The 18703-nt window shown below is 34.4% G+C and overlaps 2 protein-coding genes across 2 annotated transcripts; one reads left to right on the top strand and one right to left on the bottom strand.

The window, feature by feature from the left end:
- The first annotated feature begins 2697 nt into the window (after nucleotides 1–2697).
- Nucleotides 2698–5230, top strand: LOC146957451 (uncharacterized). Its single transcript, XM_085736621.1, has 2 exons — nucleotides 2698–2834; nucleotides 4532–5230. Exon 2 carries the CDS (start codon nucleotides 4584–4586, stop codon nucleotides 5013–5015), a length of 432 nt encoding a protein of 143 aa, XP_085592747.1. The 5' UTR covers nucleotides 2698–2834; nucleotides 4532–4583; the 3' UTR covers nucleotides 5016–5230.
- A 1127-nt stretch (nucleotides 5231–6357) lies between these two features.
- Nucleotides 6358–10096, bottom strand: LOC146957450 (DHHC-type zinc finger family protein). Its single transcript, XM_085736617.1, has 9 exons — nucleotides 9903–10096; nucleotides 9687–9800; nucleotides 8308–8643; nucleotides 8129–8197; nucleotides 7964–8035; nucleotides 7720–7848; nucleotides 7530–7610; nucleotides 7174–7332; nucleotides 6358–7093 (listed from the first exon to the last, which is right to left on the bottom strand). Exons 1-9 carry the CDS (start codon nucleotides 9942–9944, stop codon nucleotides 6575–6577), a joined length of 1521 nt encoding a protein of 506 aa, XP_085592743.1. The 5' UTR covers nucleotides 9945–10096; the 3' UTR covers nucleotides 6358–6574.
- Between the last annotated feature and the right edge of the window lie 8607 nt (nucleotides 10097–18703).

The raw sequence follows: 18703 nt of genomic DNA, 5'->3' as shown, positions 1-18703 counted from the left end.
GTGTCAGTTTAGTGGTAAGTGCAGGGGACTAATAACCATGGAAAATAAACTATCACTGACTATTGTTATGATTAAGGAATTTAACTATCCAAATTTTTTAGATAGGTAGAATATAATCAACCTCAAACCTTTTATTACATTAAAATCTTGTCAGCATGATTATCATTGGTTTGTTTTATATAGAAAGAACCTAAAATCTCAAGATCTAGTCAAAAGCGTTTTTTGGTGTACAATTAATAACTACCATTAATAACTAACTTTAGTTGAATATTTTTCTAGACAAATATACCCTTAACAACTCTTTTTTTTTCTTTTTCAAATTGAAATTTAAATCTACATCATAAGGAACTAAAAAACTAACAGCAAAATAGAGAAATGGTAGTTAAATTTGAAGTTGACGTTATACAATGGAAATATAATATTAGGGACCGAAAATCAAAGAAAATTCTTAGAGGAACTAAAACGAAAATTCGGTATATTTAGAGGAACTTAAAACATTTTAGAGGAACTTAAAACATATTTAACTAGTAAAAAAACATCCCTAAGCTACGGCCATGGGTGATGCATCCCAGTACAAACTTTCTTGGTTCACCCTTTGCATCTTGTGTGTGTTCCATTCCATGATGAACAAGCTCATCTGTTATAGCAATTCTACACCACCAGTTAGTCCCCCCAACCAAATTATTTACCATTCTACTTATCCAACCTCAACTCATGTCCGATTTCCTCCACTCCACAGCGTGAATACCATTTCTCTTACCCATAATAGTTGATCCAATGTTGCTCCACCCGGATTAATATAACATTAAAAAATAGATTAATGTATAAAAAAATCCTTTCAAAAAAGAAAAGCAAGATGTCAAACCATTGAAACTACAATGCATGCCCACTTCCCAGTGTTGTTCAACAAAAAAAAGCAGAACTTTCAGCAGGAACATCATCACAGAATTTTCAAAAATTAAGAAGGTCAACAACATCGGGAGGAAATCCAGGTGAAACACCAACATCATTACGACGTCTATGATTCCTCGAAATTTCACTTCTCTTCCACTTCACAATGTTCTTAACAAAATCGCCATGACCTAATACTGATTGCTCCCACCACGTTGCATAACGTGTGGTTACATCTGCCTCAAAAAGTCTTGGTGGAAAATACAAGTTTTTCTTTTCTTGTCAGATATAAAGCCTAAAATAGTTTTTCCAAAGAATGAATTTAGTCAGATCGAATCCACACACATAACTTCTAACATCTTAATCCATACCAAATTGCATAGCAACTCTATGACAAATACTGCTCTATAGTCTCAAATCTAACAAGCTCGAAAACTCTCAAGCATATAACAAATGAGAGCATTTATTTATCCAAATATTTCTTAAACGGTACCAAAAGTGCATTATTTTGATAAAACAAACCGGGTGGCACTTTGGTGACATTAATGTCACGGTGACATTAAATCTGAACCACACATTGCTATTGCCATTGCATCTGGGCCACACAACACATCTAATATCACCCAATATGTGACCCAGATTTAATGTCACCGTGACATTAATGTCACACAAGTATTTCCCAAACAAACCACACTTATCATCATATCTAAAATATGGACGTCAAAGAAAATCATATCTTTTTTTACTACCTTTTGTTTGAACTATTTTATTTAAAATTATATATATTTTTATAATATTACTTAGATTAATAAGTACTACCTCTGTTTCTTTTTAATTGTCACTTTTTGACATTTTACACAAACCAAGACAATCAATAATTGTTTCTACTTTTGATGCAATAAATCATACTTTTACTATAATGACCTTATTAATTTAACATCTTATTTCATATATTTCTCTCTCCGCAATAAATAACAAAGGATAATATTGGTAAAACAGCATTGAATGATGCATTGAACTTTGAAAGTGACAGTTAAATAGGAACAAAAATTTTCTCCAAAAGAGACACTTAAAAAGGAACGGAGAGTAATAATAGTTAAATTCTCTTAAAATATGAATTACCTTGTTATAATAAGAATAATATTACACACCATAAGAAAATATATTTTAATCTTATTAACTACAACACTTGATCATAGTGTATGCCAAAATAGACATATTTTTCTACATACAATTAAGCACAATAAAAATCACATAGACATTCCTTCAAAAAAAAAAAAAAAATCACATAGACATACACACGGTAGCAATAGCAATCATAAAGAAAGAGAAAGTGTAAAGCTGGTGCAATAGAAAAATAGTAAAAACGAAACATTGAAATAGTAAAAATTTTAAACCTTGCTTTTTGGTCTCTATAAAAAATTTCATCAAATTTTAATTATCTGCATATTTCGTGATTACTTTTGATTTTTACTTTTTATAAACTATTGTGCATTGTTCAAAATTTCGAACTATTTTTAGCAATCATATTTGTTACATTATAGAAATCTCTTTTGCAAAAATTTAATTTTTTTAACCAAAAGTTAATTAAATATGATTATTTAATTTTTTTAACCAAAAGTTAATTAAATATGATTTTTTGAGTAATTAACGCCTAAAAATTTCTATTTTGTTAACTAATTTTAAATTTTTATGCAAAAAAAATGTTAAAATATTTTAAACATCTTTGTAAAATTCATTCAAAAATTTGAAGAGTACCTATGAGTTGATTTAAAAACAAAATTTGACATATTTATATAGATAAAAATAAAAGCTTATTAATTTAAGGTTATTAAAGTTTAGAGATAAAGCTGAATACCCAGAAAGGGTTTATCGTTTAACAGTAGCAGCAAGGAAACCAAAATCTCTCACCTCATTCGCAACTACAAATCTGCTTTCAAAAGGTAAAGTTTCAAACTTTAGTTATATTTTTTCTGTTCTTCGTAATTGGGTTCTTATTAACTATGAGCATTTGAGTTCTTTAAGTCTGGGAGCTACTTGTCTGTTTATCACTCGTTTCGTTCGTGAATTGGGTGGATGACATGTACAATGAATTACTATTTCAGCTTATTTGCAGTTTGTAGCATAAGCCCTTATGTATAAGCTATTTTTATCGCAAAAGATAAAATAAAGTTAAGTTGTTTTCATATACGTTATAAGTTGTTTTTGTAAGCTATTTTAGAAAACTTGTGAAAATAAGCTAAAAACAGTTTATGAGCAGTGTCATAAGCTATTTTCATAAGTTCTCCCAAATAGTCTCACAAAACTTATGCTACTAGCTAAGTTTTAAATTAGCATTTAGAACAACTTGATTGGTAATTTTCTGTTTTGTGTGTATGGATATGGGGTCAAGCATCTAGCTTTGGAGAGTAAAGTGAGAATCTGTTTTCACATGTTCCCTCCGCTAGATGTAATTTGTTTCTGGGCACTGTCGGACACTAGAGGTCGGAATCTCTGATCTCTTCCAGTCGGGATTCAAACCGTGGTTCGTCACATTGTAGAAGACTAAGCTCTTTCAATAGGCTTAACCCTGTTATATGCATAATTTTAAGGCTCGGTCAATGTAGTCCCTCAAATCTACGAAGTATCAAATTTGTCCTTTAAATCAAAGAATATCGATTTAATTCCTCCATCAAATATCTCTCTAGTAAACATCCATTAAAACCAATAAAAGTCATACATATTGGCTTAATTAGTTTTTTGTTGCATCAAAACAAACATAGAACCTTTAAAATTGTGGTGGAAAATTTGAAGAAAAAAAAAACAGAGAAGACTAAATTGATTGATGCTTTTCTATTTAAGAGACTAAATCGCTATTTTGCAATTTTGAGGTACTAATTGATCGACCCTTACCATTTCAAGGACTAAAATACCTACCTACTCTTTATTTAATTGTTATGGGTTCAGAAATAGATGCTAAGTAAGCATCACCCTTTCCTAGATCCCTTGCTCACAGGTCATTCCTATTGCCTTCCCTTGTGTTAGTCTGTGTCTGTGTTTGGCTTCTCAAAGTTTCAACACCTTAAGTAAGAAAATTGGGTTTGGATTTTCTGCTGTAAAAAACACATGCAGTCATTGTAGTCAGCAAATTGAAACCATTGGATACTCACCTACTGAGTGTTTTTGTTTTCAATTCAATTTGTTGAAATCAAAATGTGAGGTGTTTGATCTTTATCTAATGGTTTCAATTTGTTGACTGAATAGACTAGACTATATAGTGAGTGTATTGGTAAATTGTTTCCTTTTTGGGCCATTTAGATGGAAATAGACACAACAAAACCTATATCAGGAAGGAAGGAGACTAAGTGGCTGCACTACACTTGCGCTATAGAATCAACAAAAGATTGGAAGTTGTTTTTAGGAGTCCCACAATTGCAAGTATAGACCATTTAATAAAGATTAGACAAATCATATTCCGAGTTGATTTAAAGCTGATTTAATGAAGTCAAAATACAATGTCTGAGATCCCTTGATTGCGAAATTTCGTGTTTTCTATGTTTGTAGTTTGAATCCAGCTCTCAAAAGGTTATGCTTATGGGAATTGAGGAGGAAAATGTGTTGGTTTTCTTATGATGTCTTTGGATTTGATAACATTTTGCAGATTTGTGATATTCAACAAGTGAAGCACTTTTGAGTATAAAAAGTTAACAGGCATGGCAAGCTTGTTGACATCAACCTTCACCTATTCTCCTATCAACAATGGTTCAAGGAGTTTGAGAAAATCAAGTAACTCTTCTATGCGAGGGTGTTGCGTAAAAGCAATGAAGATAGAGAAATCCTTGGAAGAATTATACAATGTGAAGGTAGAAAGAAAGGTGTCACCTGAAAAACTAGCTCAGCTTGATGTTTCAAGATGGTCAGTATGGAAGACCGGAAAATCCAGGTTGCCATGGGATTGGCAGGTAGACCAACTGGTGTACATAGAAGAAGGTGAAGTGAGAGTTGTTCCTGAAGGGAGCAAGCGTTTCATGCAATTTGTTGCCGGAGATTTAATCCGGTATCCGAAGTGGTTTGAGGCTGATCTTTGGTTCAATGGTCCGTATCAAGAACGTTATAGTTTCCGAGCATATGGTGATGATTATTGATGTTGCTGCATGATTGCCTTGTAAAAGTAATGTGCTCATCTTGTTTTGTATGAGTTATCAAATAGTTGTGTTTTGTAGTTTTTCTGTTTTGTAGTTTTTCTGATACTGAATGTATGCCAATATATATATATATATTTGGTGAACTAAATGTACTGCCATATTTGGTGAATATTTGTGATAATTTGCCATCCCTTTTAGGAAATATTCATCCTGAATGCTTCTGTTGCAGCATCATGTAAATGAAAAGTTATGCATCTTACCTATGATTGGTTGGTTAGACGATCTCCTTCATAGCAACAAAGATTGAATGCTAAATTTACTCCAAGAAAATTATAATAATAATAAGATAAGAAATAACCCAGCAATAATAACATAACAACGAATAAAAGCCAGAAACCAACAATATCCATTAGGAAATTTATACAAGGGTGCTGAATACTTACTTTCTAGAGAAGCAAAGTTTGATTTTGAGTTGTTTCCCCGCTTCTCTGGAGTTTTAGGCATCCTCTGCTCTCAATGTTGTTTGTCAGCTTAAGCGAGCAGTGGCTTGGTGAAGGATCCAGATAATAGGTTGATTATAGTTAAACAGTGAGATTGGTTAAGAATTGTGTTTCATTCTAAATTTAAACAAAAATTGCATCAAATTAAATTTTACGAATAATAGGATCAATCAATAATTAACATAATGGCTGGTAATATCTACTGGAAAGAAGAAATGCAATTAATTCTAGAAGTCTTTTCACTTAACAATAACAGACAAAATTCTGTAAATTCTTGAACCAAAAAAAGAGTGACAAAATCCTGGAATTTTGTTTATTGAAGATGGAAGCAAATAAACTGATGACTGAAACAATATTGAATTTAGCATAGAGTAACAAAATAGAAGTTGAAGAAATGGCTCTACTTCTAGCTGATAAACTCAACGTGCGATTCAGAACTCAGCTGCAAAGTGAGATAGAGAGTGCACACCCTGCCTTCATTCTTGGTTTTTGCAGCGTTTTGCATGATTGATTTGAGCTTCCTCATGTTTTGAACGGCTCTTGAATTTAAAATGAACTTTGTTTGAGGTTTGTGTGGGGAACATGGAATGTCCAATGATCGATTTTTTACCCGACTCTAATTACTGCTGAAGATTTTGATCAATAAACCCAGACTTTCGGTCAAATCATATGAATAGATATTCATTGGTTTAGAGTTTGTGTTTCACTCTATTACTCTTATTACATTAATAAAAAGCTTGCCGGCGTGATTATCTCAAAATATATTCTTGCTGAGAAGTGAAAAAACTCTGTTCAAAATAAATGTCTTTCATAATAGTAACAACGTTTGGAAAACAACAAGATAGCTGAAAAAATATCATGATTGCATTGCCTCCGAAAATTACAGGTCCATTTGGCTGGAATTATCCTATGTTTAAAGTAAACAGAAATTCATGTTACATAAAGATTGATAATCCCATGTATAAATTTGATTTATAAGGAAACTATGATACAATGGACATATCAACAAATCTTTCTCTAAGACTGAGAATCGTTCTCAATATATATAAAATACAATGCCTACGATCTTGGGGATGGTTCATTTCCATCTTTGCTGATAACTGAACATAGAACCTGCCTGGAAATATGTGTTTCAAGCTCCCTAGATACACCTGCTAACTTCAAGTCAAAACTGCTTCTATATTTGTTTTGTGGAGATGCAGTGATGCTGCTAGAGAATACCGATGGTGTGCCTGCAGAAAATCTTCTTCTTGGACTTGAAAGCCTTAATGGTGATACATGAAGTTCCCCTTTTGCTATAAAAGGTGTTGACCCAAATCCCTCATTGCCAATATTTTTTTCCACATTCGTCAATGGTCCGCGTTTTGTCTCCAATGGAAGAGGTCTTAATGAACTGTGCTCCCTCATTGGTCTTTCTCGCACGAGCCTTTCCCTTGCTTTCTCAGCTGCAAGTAGAGCTTTTTCTCTGGTCAACTTTACGAGTTTCCAAGGGTTAATGCTTACGTGAAACCTTTTTGTGTTGATCAAAGGGGAAGGTTCAGTATCTCGTTCAATCTTGATAGACAACCTAGGTGAGCTCTGAAAACTCAAAACAAGCTTCTCTGTAAGGTTTGAGACAGAATGAAGGCATAAAGCGGTGCAGTTTATCGAATTCTTACCTGTCCTTTGCATAAAATCCTTGACATTAGTGTTGGCTTTTCAGGTGAGTCAAAATCAATGCTGTCATCTGATGAAAGGTCAGAATCATCAAATGACTCCAATTCCATGGCTTCATTCTCTTCTCTCATTGCCAGAATATAGTCATAGGTCCTCATCCCCTTTATGAAACAAATCAAACAAAATTCAATAGCAACAAAAGAACTGCACAGAAAATCAAAGGCTGGAGCACTTTGGCAAACTGATTATCAAAGTATGTACTTGTCTTCTAACTAGTTTGACAAACTAATCATTAAGCATTTACTTGTCATAATATATTGAAACATAGATGACATTCCAAAGCAAGAAAGAGAACTACCTTTCGTATTAGGAGAACGTGAAAGAAGAAAAGTTGCCCCAATGCAGCTGAACTATAAGCTGTCAATAACAGTAGAAACACCTGCAGCATTTCATGAAGTTCAAAGCAAATCAGAATTAATGTTAAATAGAAGGTTCAAAAGTCAAGGGAGAATACAAAATATCCCAGAAACAATTCAGATGACTATTACACATATGGTGGCAAGAAGTCCTCTTGGAAACTCTACAAAAAGCTTGCTATGAAGCTCCTTTTCTATTCCCCTCTTATCCACAAAGCACCTGATAAATATCGCAATTGCAGTCCCTCCTTCAATGATGAGCTGTTCACATAACACATGGTGTTGGAAACGTTTTGGCTAAATCTAAGCGAAACACTTTTTTTGTGTGCTCTAAATTGAAGCATCTATTCAATTATGTACACTAATGAGAACTAACCATTAACAGGACGAAAATCATCAAAAGAAAGAACGTTGTGTAGTTCTTTTTCCCAATACAGTTATTCAACCACTGAAAACAAGAGAAGAAAACAATAATACATCAAAAATAAAAGTGCAGAAAGAATCTTCAATTGCCAAAAGCCTAACAGTAACAGATACTGACCCTGCAATGGTGATCAAACCCTTCAACGCAACGATTACAAGTTCTGCAGTGCTTACTATGCTTTTTCACCTGATTCACATATAAACAGAGTTTAATGACTTTAATTTAATTAAACTCCACGCTTAAGATTAAAAAAAATGACACATGAGAAGCTGTCAAATTAAAAGTAATTGAAGCACCTCAAAATCACAAAGTGTGCAAAATGAGATGTCGTCCTCTTTAAGATCAGGGACGACAGCATCGTCATCATCTTTCATAACAAATGGAAATGGGAGAAGAGGCTCCACTTGTGCACTCGTCTTCAACGGATCAAGATACTTTCTCTGAATGAAAGTCCTAAGCAACTTCTTTTCCACCCTCCTGAAAAACCTCACCACAATCTGACCAATAATGAATCCATAGTTAAGCTTAGGAATTGCATTCCTTTTGGCTTTTTTCTTCTTCTTCTTGAAACTGGTTCTGTCTGTAGGATCAATTGCCGTACACCTCACAAACAAAAACATAACTGAGATTGCCTGTGCAAAACAACAAAATTATTATTACTAGTATACTATCAAGCACACACTCGGACACCAGACACACATTGATAACAATTTGAGAAAATAAAGTAATTGAATAAAATCACAAGTAAATATACATTTCAGTCCTTGAGAAATATCAATTCAGTCCCTTAAATTAAAAAATATCAATCATATAGTCCATTTTTTAAACTTTATAAAGGTTTTATGCTTGCTTTGATGCACCGAAAGACTATTTAAGTCAATATTATATCGTTTATCGGTTTTGATAGATGTTACTAAAGAAATATTTTGATGGAGGAACTAAATTGATTGATATTCTTACAATTACAGGACTAAAATGCTTATTTACTAGTTTGGAGGCTTTTTCAAAATAGGTTTCCGACCGAAGATAATTTAAGCAAAAAAGGGGTAAATTCGAACTCTTCTTCTGTAGCCTTGAAACTGAAAACAGTTGATGCGGTGGCATTGGTAGCAGCATCTTAAGTTGTTATGCTGGTTTAGAGGGGTTATCTGGTTCATTCTAGTCTGTCTGCAGTCTGATACTCCCTCCGTCCCAAAATATATGTCGCTTTGGAAATAAAAATTTGTCCCAAATTATATGTCGCGTTTCAACACCAATGAAGCATTAATGTTACTTTTTATATTATATCTTTAATGTTACAGCACCAATAGCAGGGAAAGGAGCATTTCTGAGATGGGGGCTGGTTGCAAACTTTTCATAGCCGAGCTACATTGCACCAGCCCCCTCATTTCCGTTACCTAAATTGAATTCATTCATTGCACTGGATTGTACTTTGAATTGGTTTGAGTCAATTTTCATAGGACTGTATTTAACCAAACACAGTGTACCTTTGATCGGTTTAGCACAGATCGACTCTCGAGTTAATAAATCATTACCAATTCAAAAATAAATAATAATTCCTTGTGCTTAATCTCATGTTTAATAAATTTTTTGCCATTTTTGAAAAAAAAAAATATGGTATATAATATATGACTGATTAAGAAAACAAGAGAAGAGCAATGAATAGATAAATTACCATGAAGGAAAATATGGAGGTGAGTGTTATCTCAGCAGTTCGGTTTCCGAGGAAGAGTCCGAGGAAAGTATAGAAACACACCACCAGGAAACTATAAATCCCCATGCCTACAAACTGTCACATTTTCAATCAACGATTACTAAACGACGAAGAAAAAAACATCATCTGTTCTTAATTTAAAACTAAAATGAAAAATAGAAAGGATGATGTTTTTACCTGTAAAGGATGAAGAGGACGTTGCCAACCATGGCGTCTCATAGTGTGTATGAAATTGAAATGTGTTATCGTTTTTTGTTTTTGTTTTTGGTTTGCTCTTTCTCGTCAACTCAACGGTCGTATTCTGTTTTCAAAATTGAACTCAATCGCGCTCTATGCCAAATCATGTTTGGCTCGATGGTTTCGGTTTTGTCGCCTTGTTGCCAAAAGAAGCCAAACTTTTAAACTGTGGGTGGGACCCATCGATTGCTTCTCATGGACTGGGCTAGACTTCATTTTCTGTAGGAAAATCTCACTTCATAGTTCATACCCCCATTTTTACTCCTACCCTCCTTTTTTTTTTTTTTTGAGAGAGATACTCCTACCCTCCTAAAACACAAGAACTATCTAAAACAACATTCTATCACCTAAATATCAAAGATTCAGATGAAAAAAATGTAAAAAAATTTCAAATTTCTTGAAGTTTAAACAAACAGAAGAACGGGTATGGATATCCATTATGAAGATTTGTTTTTGGAAAGATCTGATAAAATATTTGAAATTAAAAATTTAGTTAGACACAAAATACGTCACTATAAGTCAATTCTTAAATATGATAAATGTGAACATTGGATATTGCATTGAAATTGAATTGTAAGCCCCTTTGAGCTTAGTTCAGTTTGATATAGACATTCGATTATACAAGCAGGGTCGGGGTTCGAACTTCATATTCTCGATTTATTCACTTTAAAAGATTAACTTCTAGCCACTAGGCTACTTGACTGGGAAAAGTTCTACTTATTTAACTAGAAGTGATTTTTTTTCTTTTCAAATTTTTTTACTTGATATTTCCCAAAACAAAACTTCGAGTGTAAATATTCACACTGGATCACATCAACTTGCGGTAGGGTTGATCCCCCCAAATTAGTAGGTCTTTAGAAAGAAAGAAAAAAACGGATCAATTTTGTAAATTTCGGATAATTTTGTGTGTCGGGGCTATGGAGGAGTGCAGTTTACTAGTGAAGGAAGCTTTAGTTTATTTCAAAGAGGGGGTAATTGATTCGAACTGTGAAACATGATGTGTTTTCTGATTTGATCACAATGAGAATTGTAATCATTTGTTTATACCTTTTCTTTTTTCGTATAATGTGTGGCCCTTGGTGTATGTTTAGCTGGGATTTGATGGTGATTTGATGGTGTTTATTTTCGTTTTTTATGTATGTGATGGTGTTTATTTTACAATGTCATTAGTTACTTTATACATAGCATTCACATAGACACTTCGTGTCAACGTTGATACGTATAAATTATATGCAACTTTTTTTATGAAATTTTGATTAAAATTATTTCGATTTTACAATGTCATTAGTTACTTTATACATAGCATTCACATAGACACTTCGTGTCAACGTTGATATGTATAAATTATATGCAACTTTTTTTATGAAATTTTGATTAAAATTATTTCGATTTTGATTAAAAGTATATGTATAAATGATACATATTTTACACTTTTATATTGTAACAAATTATACTCATTTTTTATAATGATATCAACAATAGAACAAATACAATGTAAATTTTTATCTTTTTTAATAAGACCAACAAAATAACAATTTTATAGTCCAATTTATTTAAGAGTATAATTGAAATTGAAAAAACCCCTCTGGCTCGGAATTTAAGTGGGATGGATAAAGTGCACTTTATAAATATTTTTTTATGAAATTCGCTTTATCATTTTATGAATTTTTTTTAGTCAAAAGGAAGATTAAGTTAATTAAAAAGAAAGTGATACAAAGACTAAAGGGACATTAGACATGACCTAGGTACAATTTAAATGGGGATACATCAATTCCGTCTTGAACAAAGCATCAAGTAAAAAGCATTTTCGAGCAATACATATTAGAGTGTAGGCAGACAAGACGACTTGAAACCTGCATATCTCAACATATCTGAAAACATCAAAGAACCGAAGTAGTGAGACCACCAACACAACAAACATATGCGTAAGAACTCAGATCGAAAGATGAGTCCAATACATCATTATTAACCAATCCCTTTCGAGTTAACACAACCTTACCCTTTTGGGTTTTTGAAATCGGTTAGACCCTTTCGGGTTTTTGAAATTGAACCACATCAAAACGGCCACAAATCTAATGCCACCCAATCTCTGATCAAGAACAAAAGCAAACAAACATGTACAAAGCAGTTGTCGACGACGAAGACCCGACAACACACAAAAACCACCATACACCCAACAAACCAAAAACACAAACCACATATCACAATCCGGCAAACATCAACGACAGTCCTGCCACCACCAACAGACACCACCGACCGATCATCCACCGGCGCGAGCTCAAACAACACCATCGAGAACATATTTTATGAAGAAAACAAAAATTTGTGGTATAATAAAAAATTCTACTCATAAGATTTATAATTTTGTACTCAATTTTTTTTTATGTATACCGGTACAATGAATCTTTAAATTAATAGCTAACCGAAATTTGTTTTTGAAAAATAAATTCGTTTTCTATGTTTAAGCACCTTGTTAACCAGGATGAAGGTTCAGCGACGTTGTTGCTTGAACAATTTACCATGTTTTAAGCACCTTCCTTGTCCTCATTATATAGACAATTTATCCATGGTTTAGGGATTTTAAGGATAAAATGTAATTTTGTTTCCACCCTACTAATTTACTATTAAGTTGATCAATTATATATTGAAAGTCCTCTTTTCGAGGGGCACGACCCAGAAGAAGCACTCCCAAATATTTTTCAAGAGAGTGAGTTTCTCGAAATCCAGAAAGATGTACCAAAATCTCACACATTCCTCTTGACACATTCTTATAAAAGAACATATTGGTTTTCTCATTGCTAATTTTTTGACCTGATAACATACAAACCTGGTCCAAGGTATGAGTCACACACCACATTTGAATCTTCGCAGCTTCTCTAAATAACAATAAATCATCTGCAAACATTAAGTGCGAAACTTCAGGACCCCTTCTATCAACCTTGATCGATTTCGAGTTCCCTTGATTAACTTCATGCAAGATCATGTGAGAAAGTTTATCCATACACAAGACGAACAAATAAGGTGATACCGGGTCTCCTTGACAAATTCCTCTCTGAGGCCTAAAGTAATCAGCTCTGGCACCATTCCATTTCACATTTGACTAAAAACTAGTAAATGAATGCATAATAACACATAATCAAGGCTTCTGGAAAATTTATTTCAGACAAAATTCTCGAAATAAAATTTCAACTAATCATGTCATAGGCTTTTGCCTAGTCTACTTCAATAACAAAATAACATTTTTTACCAGTCATTCTGTTAATTTAAATATCTCACTTCCCCTCGCATCCATTAAAATTCCGCCCCTCATTTGAATCAAACAGACCTTAAGGATGATTGAGTTTTGTGAGGCATCAACACAATAACAAGAATGTACGGGAGCATTAGTAGAGGAAAATGAAGGAATGAGGGAAGAGTCCGAGACAATTGGTATATTTGCATTGTTCGGAGTGTAGAACCCACATCATATTTTTTATTTTGAGTTCGAGAATCCAAATAAGGTAAAATTGGATAACAAAAATAGCGTGAGAGGCTAAAGGGAAATTAATTTCACCAAATTTTATTCTTCAACAAATGTCTTAATCATTTGAAGCATTTTTATGTTTATCATCCGATTCTTTGAACAATTCGTTATTTTGTTGAAGCCGCTTTTTTTTAAGAGACAATTTAATTTTTTAAAAAGTAAATTAAGGACATCCAAAGCAAATGAACACAACTAAAATAATGTGTTTATATATGTTTAATAGATAAAATAAGTATCCACGATTAAACTGTTAAAAAAAGTACTTACACAATCTAGATTTGTGTGTGTCACACACTTTTATGGGTCTATGTTGGACCCATATTTTTACATGCAACAATCTAACCCTGGCCTGAATCTTAGTGTGTGACAAGAGCTCTATAATACCAAATACCGTTAATTAGACCTTAAGGATGATTGAGGTTTGTGAGGCATCAACACAATAACATGAATGTACGGGAGCATTAACCGATGAAAATGAAGGAATGAGGGAAGAGTCTGAGACATTTGGTATATTTGCATTGTTGGGAGTGTAGAACCCACATCATATTTTTGATTTTGAGTTCTAGACCTTAGGTAAAACTGGATAACATAAATAGCATGAGAGGCTCGAGGAAAATAAATTTCACCAAATTTTATTGTTCAACAAATGTCTTAATCATTTAAAGTATTTTTATGTTAACCATCCGATTCTCCGAATAATTCGTTATTTGGTTGAAGCCGCTTTTTTTAAGAGATCTATTTAATTTTTTTAAAAGTAAATTAAGGACCTCCAAAGCAAGTGAACACAACTAAAATAATGTGTTGATATATGTTTGATAGATAAAATAAGTATCCACGGTTAAACTGCTAAAAAAAGTACTTACACAGCTTGGATTGTTTGTGACACAAACTTTTATATCTATGTTGGACCAATATTTTTACATGCAACAATCTAACCCTTGCCTGAGCTCTATAATACCAAATACTTTTAATTCAGTCATTTAAGACAATTAGTTTGCATGTGCATAACTCTCTGCTTTGGCTGATGCTACCAAATTGCTTTCCATTGATTTCAATAAATACACACATGAATTAAACACCAGACATTATGTAAATAACATATGATTCAATTCATTAGTTGTTGATGAAGTTGAGTTTGAATGGTTGCATTTAGTTATCAGTATTTGTTTTATATTCATCATCCTATCCTAGTCCTAGTTAAATAAAACTTGAAAATTATAACATTTGTTGAACTCAATTATGTACACATTCATATATGTGGAACATTCTTAAATCAGAAGCATTGAAATGACTTTAGAATGTATGTTAACTAAAACCAGCTGAAACAAATGTATAAGAGGACCAAAAAAATTACTCAACAAAAAAGATACTCGTATAGAATCTCTGAAACATATGCTGACAGTATAATACATTGAATTGATATATCAAATAAGGTTGTTTAGACAAAACATTCATGATACATTTTGTGGTAGAATTAATGCCATGCAGGTGTCTAATGTGTTGAAAAGTGACTCAAAAATGTGCATTCTGTCTGTCAAAATCGGTGGCCGATTTGTACCACACGGTGGCCGATTTTGACCTGTTTTTTGGAGACTTTTGTTTCGGGAAAAATCGGTGGCCGATTTTGAGAGCTCGGTGGCCGATTTCGCGCAGGAGGAGAAAAATAAAACAGCTTGTGGGCCTGTTTTGTTCCAATTTTTGAGGGATGCTTTCCACTATAAATATAAACCTTGTATCAGATGATTATGTGGTGTAGAAAAACAGGGTTTAGAAGCCAACAAACAAACTAGGGTTTATAGAGAATTTCTCTTGGCAACAACACTAGGGTTGGGATTGTTTTGATTCACCTTGAACAAAGCACTATTAGGATTGAGTCTCTTGGTCACGGGAAGAGGCTGGGACTGAGGGTAGAGTTAGGTTTGAAGACTAATTCTTGTAACCTTCAATATCTCTTTGTAAAGAAACTCATATCATTATAGTGGAACGGAGAGCTGCTCTCTCCCCCAGAGTAGGTCATCATTAGACCGAACTGGGTAAACAGATTCTTGTGTTCTTCTCCTTCTTCCTTTATCTCTTGCTGTTTATTTTTGTTTGAATTATTTTTTGTCATCCGCTTCAATTGATTGCTTGGTATTAATTTGCTCCAACATCAAGTTTATTATTGGTGTGGTTTTCACAACGAATCCGCAACAATTGGCGCCCACCGTGGGGCAAAGGTCAAATCAATAACCAGGTATCATGGGTTCGAAGTGGGACATTGAAAAGTTTACCGGTAGTAACGACTTCGGGTTGTGGAAGGTAAAGATGAGGGCAATTCTAATTCAACAAAAGTGTGTTGAAGCATTGAAGGGAGAAGCACAGATGCCTGCGCATCTGACACCTGTTGAGAAGGCGGAGATGAATGATAAAGCGGTCAGTGCTATCATTCTGTGTCTTGGGGATAAGGTGTTGAGAGAGGTATCAAGGGAGACTACTGCTGTGTCTATGTGGAATAAACTTGATTCATTGTACATGACCAAGTCCTTGGCACATAGACAATGTCTGAAACAACAACTCTACTTTTACCGAATGGTGGAGTCAAAACCTATAATGGAGCAACTGACGGAGTTCAATAAGATTATTGATGATTTGGCGAACATAGATGTAAACCTGGATGATGAGGATAAAGCCTTACACCTACTGTGTGCTTTACCTAAGTCTTTTGAGAATTTCAAGGATACTATGCTTTATGGCAAAGAGGGCACTATCACTTTGGAGGAAGTTCAAGCAGCTTTGAGAACCAAAGAGTTAACCAAGTTCAAAGAGTTGAAGGTTGATGATAGTGGAGAAGGCTTGAATGTCTCAAGGGGAAGAAGTGAAAACAGAGGAAAGGGGAAAGGCAAGAATTCCAGGTCAAAGTCTAGGTCAAAGGGTGGTGATAATAAAACAAAGTACAAATGTTTTCTTTGTCACAACTATGGTCACTTCAAGAAGGATTGTCCGGAGAGAAAGGGCAATGGAAGTGGTAATCCATCCGTTCAGATTGCAAGTGAAGAGGAAGGTTATGAGAGTGCTGGAGCACTAACTGTGACAAGTTGGGAACCTGAAAAGGGCTGGGTCTTGGACTCTGGATGCTCTTATCACATCTGTCCGAGAAAGGAGTACTTTGAAACTTTGGAGCTGAAAGAAGGTGGAGTTGTTCGCCTTGGTAATAATAAGGCTTGCAAAATTCAAGGTATGGGTACTATCCGTCTCAAAATGTTTGATGACCGTGATTTCCTTTTGAAGGATGTGAGGTATATTCCTGAACTTAAGAGAAATTTAATATCTATAAGCATGTTTGATGGTCTAGGTTACTGTACTAGAATTGAACGTGGTATGATGAGAATTTCTCATGGTGCATTAGTTATAGCTAAAGGGTCTAAAATACATGGTTTATATATTTTAGAAGGTTCCACTGTTATAGGTCATGCATCGGTTGCTAGTGTAAACACTCTGGACATAACTAAACTGTGGCATTTGAGGTTAGGTCATGTCAGTGAGAGGGGTTTAGTTGAGCTAGCTAAACAAGGTTTGTTAGGGAATGAAAAATTGAACAAACTAGATTTCTGTGATAATTGCACATTAGGCAAACAACACAAGGTGAAGTTTGGGGTGGGTGTGCATAAATCTAGTAGGCCTTTTGAGTATGTTCATTCGGATCTTTGGGGTCCAGCATCAGTTAAAACTCATGGGGGAGGTTCATATTTCATGTCTATTATCGATGATTATTCTAGAAGGGTATGGGTTTACATTCTGAAGAATAAAAGTGACGCTTTTGAAAAATTTAAAGAATGGCATACACTTGTAGAAAATCAGATTGGAACTAAACTGAAAGTGTTGAGAACTGACAATGGCCTGGAGTTTGTTTCAAAGCAGTTTAATGAGTTTTGCAGGAAACGAGGTATAAAGAGGCATAGAACCGTGGCATACACACCTCAACAGAATGGTCTTGCTGAAAGAATGAACAAGACCTTGTTGGAGCGTGTGAGGTGTATGTTGTTGGGAGCTGGATTGTCCAAGAGTTTCTGGGGAGAAGCTGTTAGTACTGCAGCATATTTGATTAACAGATGTCCATCAACAGGGATAGATCTCAAGACACCTATGGAGGTTTGGAGTGGGAGACCGGCAGACTACTCTAATTTGAAAGTTTTTGGAGCTTTAGCATTTGCTCATGTCAGACAGGACAAACTTGATGCTAGAGCTGTGAAGTGTATTTTCATGGGTTATCCTGAAGGTGTGAAAGGTTACAAACTGTGGAAGATGGAACCTGGAGGATCAAAATTTATTATAAGCAGGGATGTTACTTTTGATGAGACCCGCATGGGGATGAAGTGCAAAGACCTGGATACAAGCTCAGAAACGGGGATAGAGAAAATTCAGTTTGAGGTGGAGCCTACCACTGATGAAAGGGAAGGGGAGGATCAGACTCCAGTACCTGATGAGAGTGAAGGCCAAGAAACAATTGATCCTGACTATCAGCTAGCAAGAGATAGGCAAAGGAGAAAAATTAATCCACCTAATAGATACGGTTATGCTGACCTCATATGTTATGCTTTGAATGCTGCTGAAGAATTGCAAGACTCGGAACCAAAGAACTTCAGGGAAGCATTAGAAAGCAATGAAAGCAAGGACTGGCTGAAGGCAATAAATGAGGAAATACTTTCATTGGAAAAGAACCAGACTTGGAAACTTGTTTCATTACCTAAGAATCAAAGGGTAGTGGGAAGCAAGTGGGTGTTCAAGAAGAAAGAAGGTATACCAGGGGTCGAAGCACCAAGGTATAAGGCAAGACTTGTAGCAAAGGGTTTTACTCAGGTGGAAGGGATTGATTACAATGAAATTTTTTCACCGGTGGTAAAACATTGTTCTATAAGGGTACTTATGGCGATTGTTAACATGTATGATCTTGAGTTAGAACAAATGGATGTGAAGACCGCATTTCTACATGGAGAGTTGGAAGAAACTATCTATATGCAACAACCAGAAGGTTTCGTGGAAGATAATACAAAAGTGTGTTTGTTGAAGAAATCTTTGTATGGGTTGAAGCAAAGTCCAAGGCAGTGGTATCGTCGGTTTGATGAGTTTCTTATAAAGGCTGGTTTTGTGAGAAGCAACTATGATAGTTGTGTGTACATGATGAGAAGGAATGAGAAAGTCATTCTCTACCTTCTCCTTTATGTAGATGATATTCTTATGG

Source organism: Medicago sativa, chromosome 1 (assembly GCF_051527215.1).
Source record: "Medicago sativa cultivar Bolivia chromosome 1, Bolivia_mono, whole genome shotgun sequence".
Classification (NCBI taxonomy): domain Eukaryota; kingdom Viridiplantae; phylum Streptophyta; class Magnoliopsida; order Fabales; family Fabaceae; genus Medicago; species Medicago sativa.
This window is presented reverse-complemented; position numbering and strand designations above follow the sequence as displayed.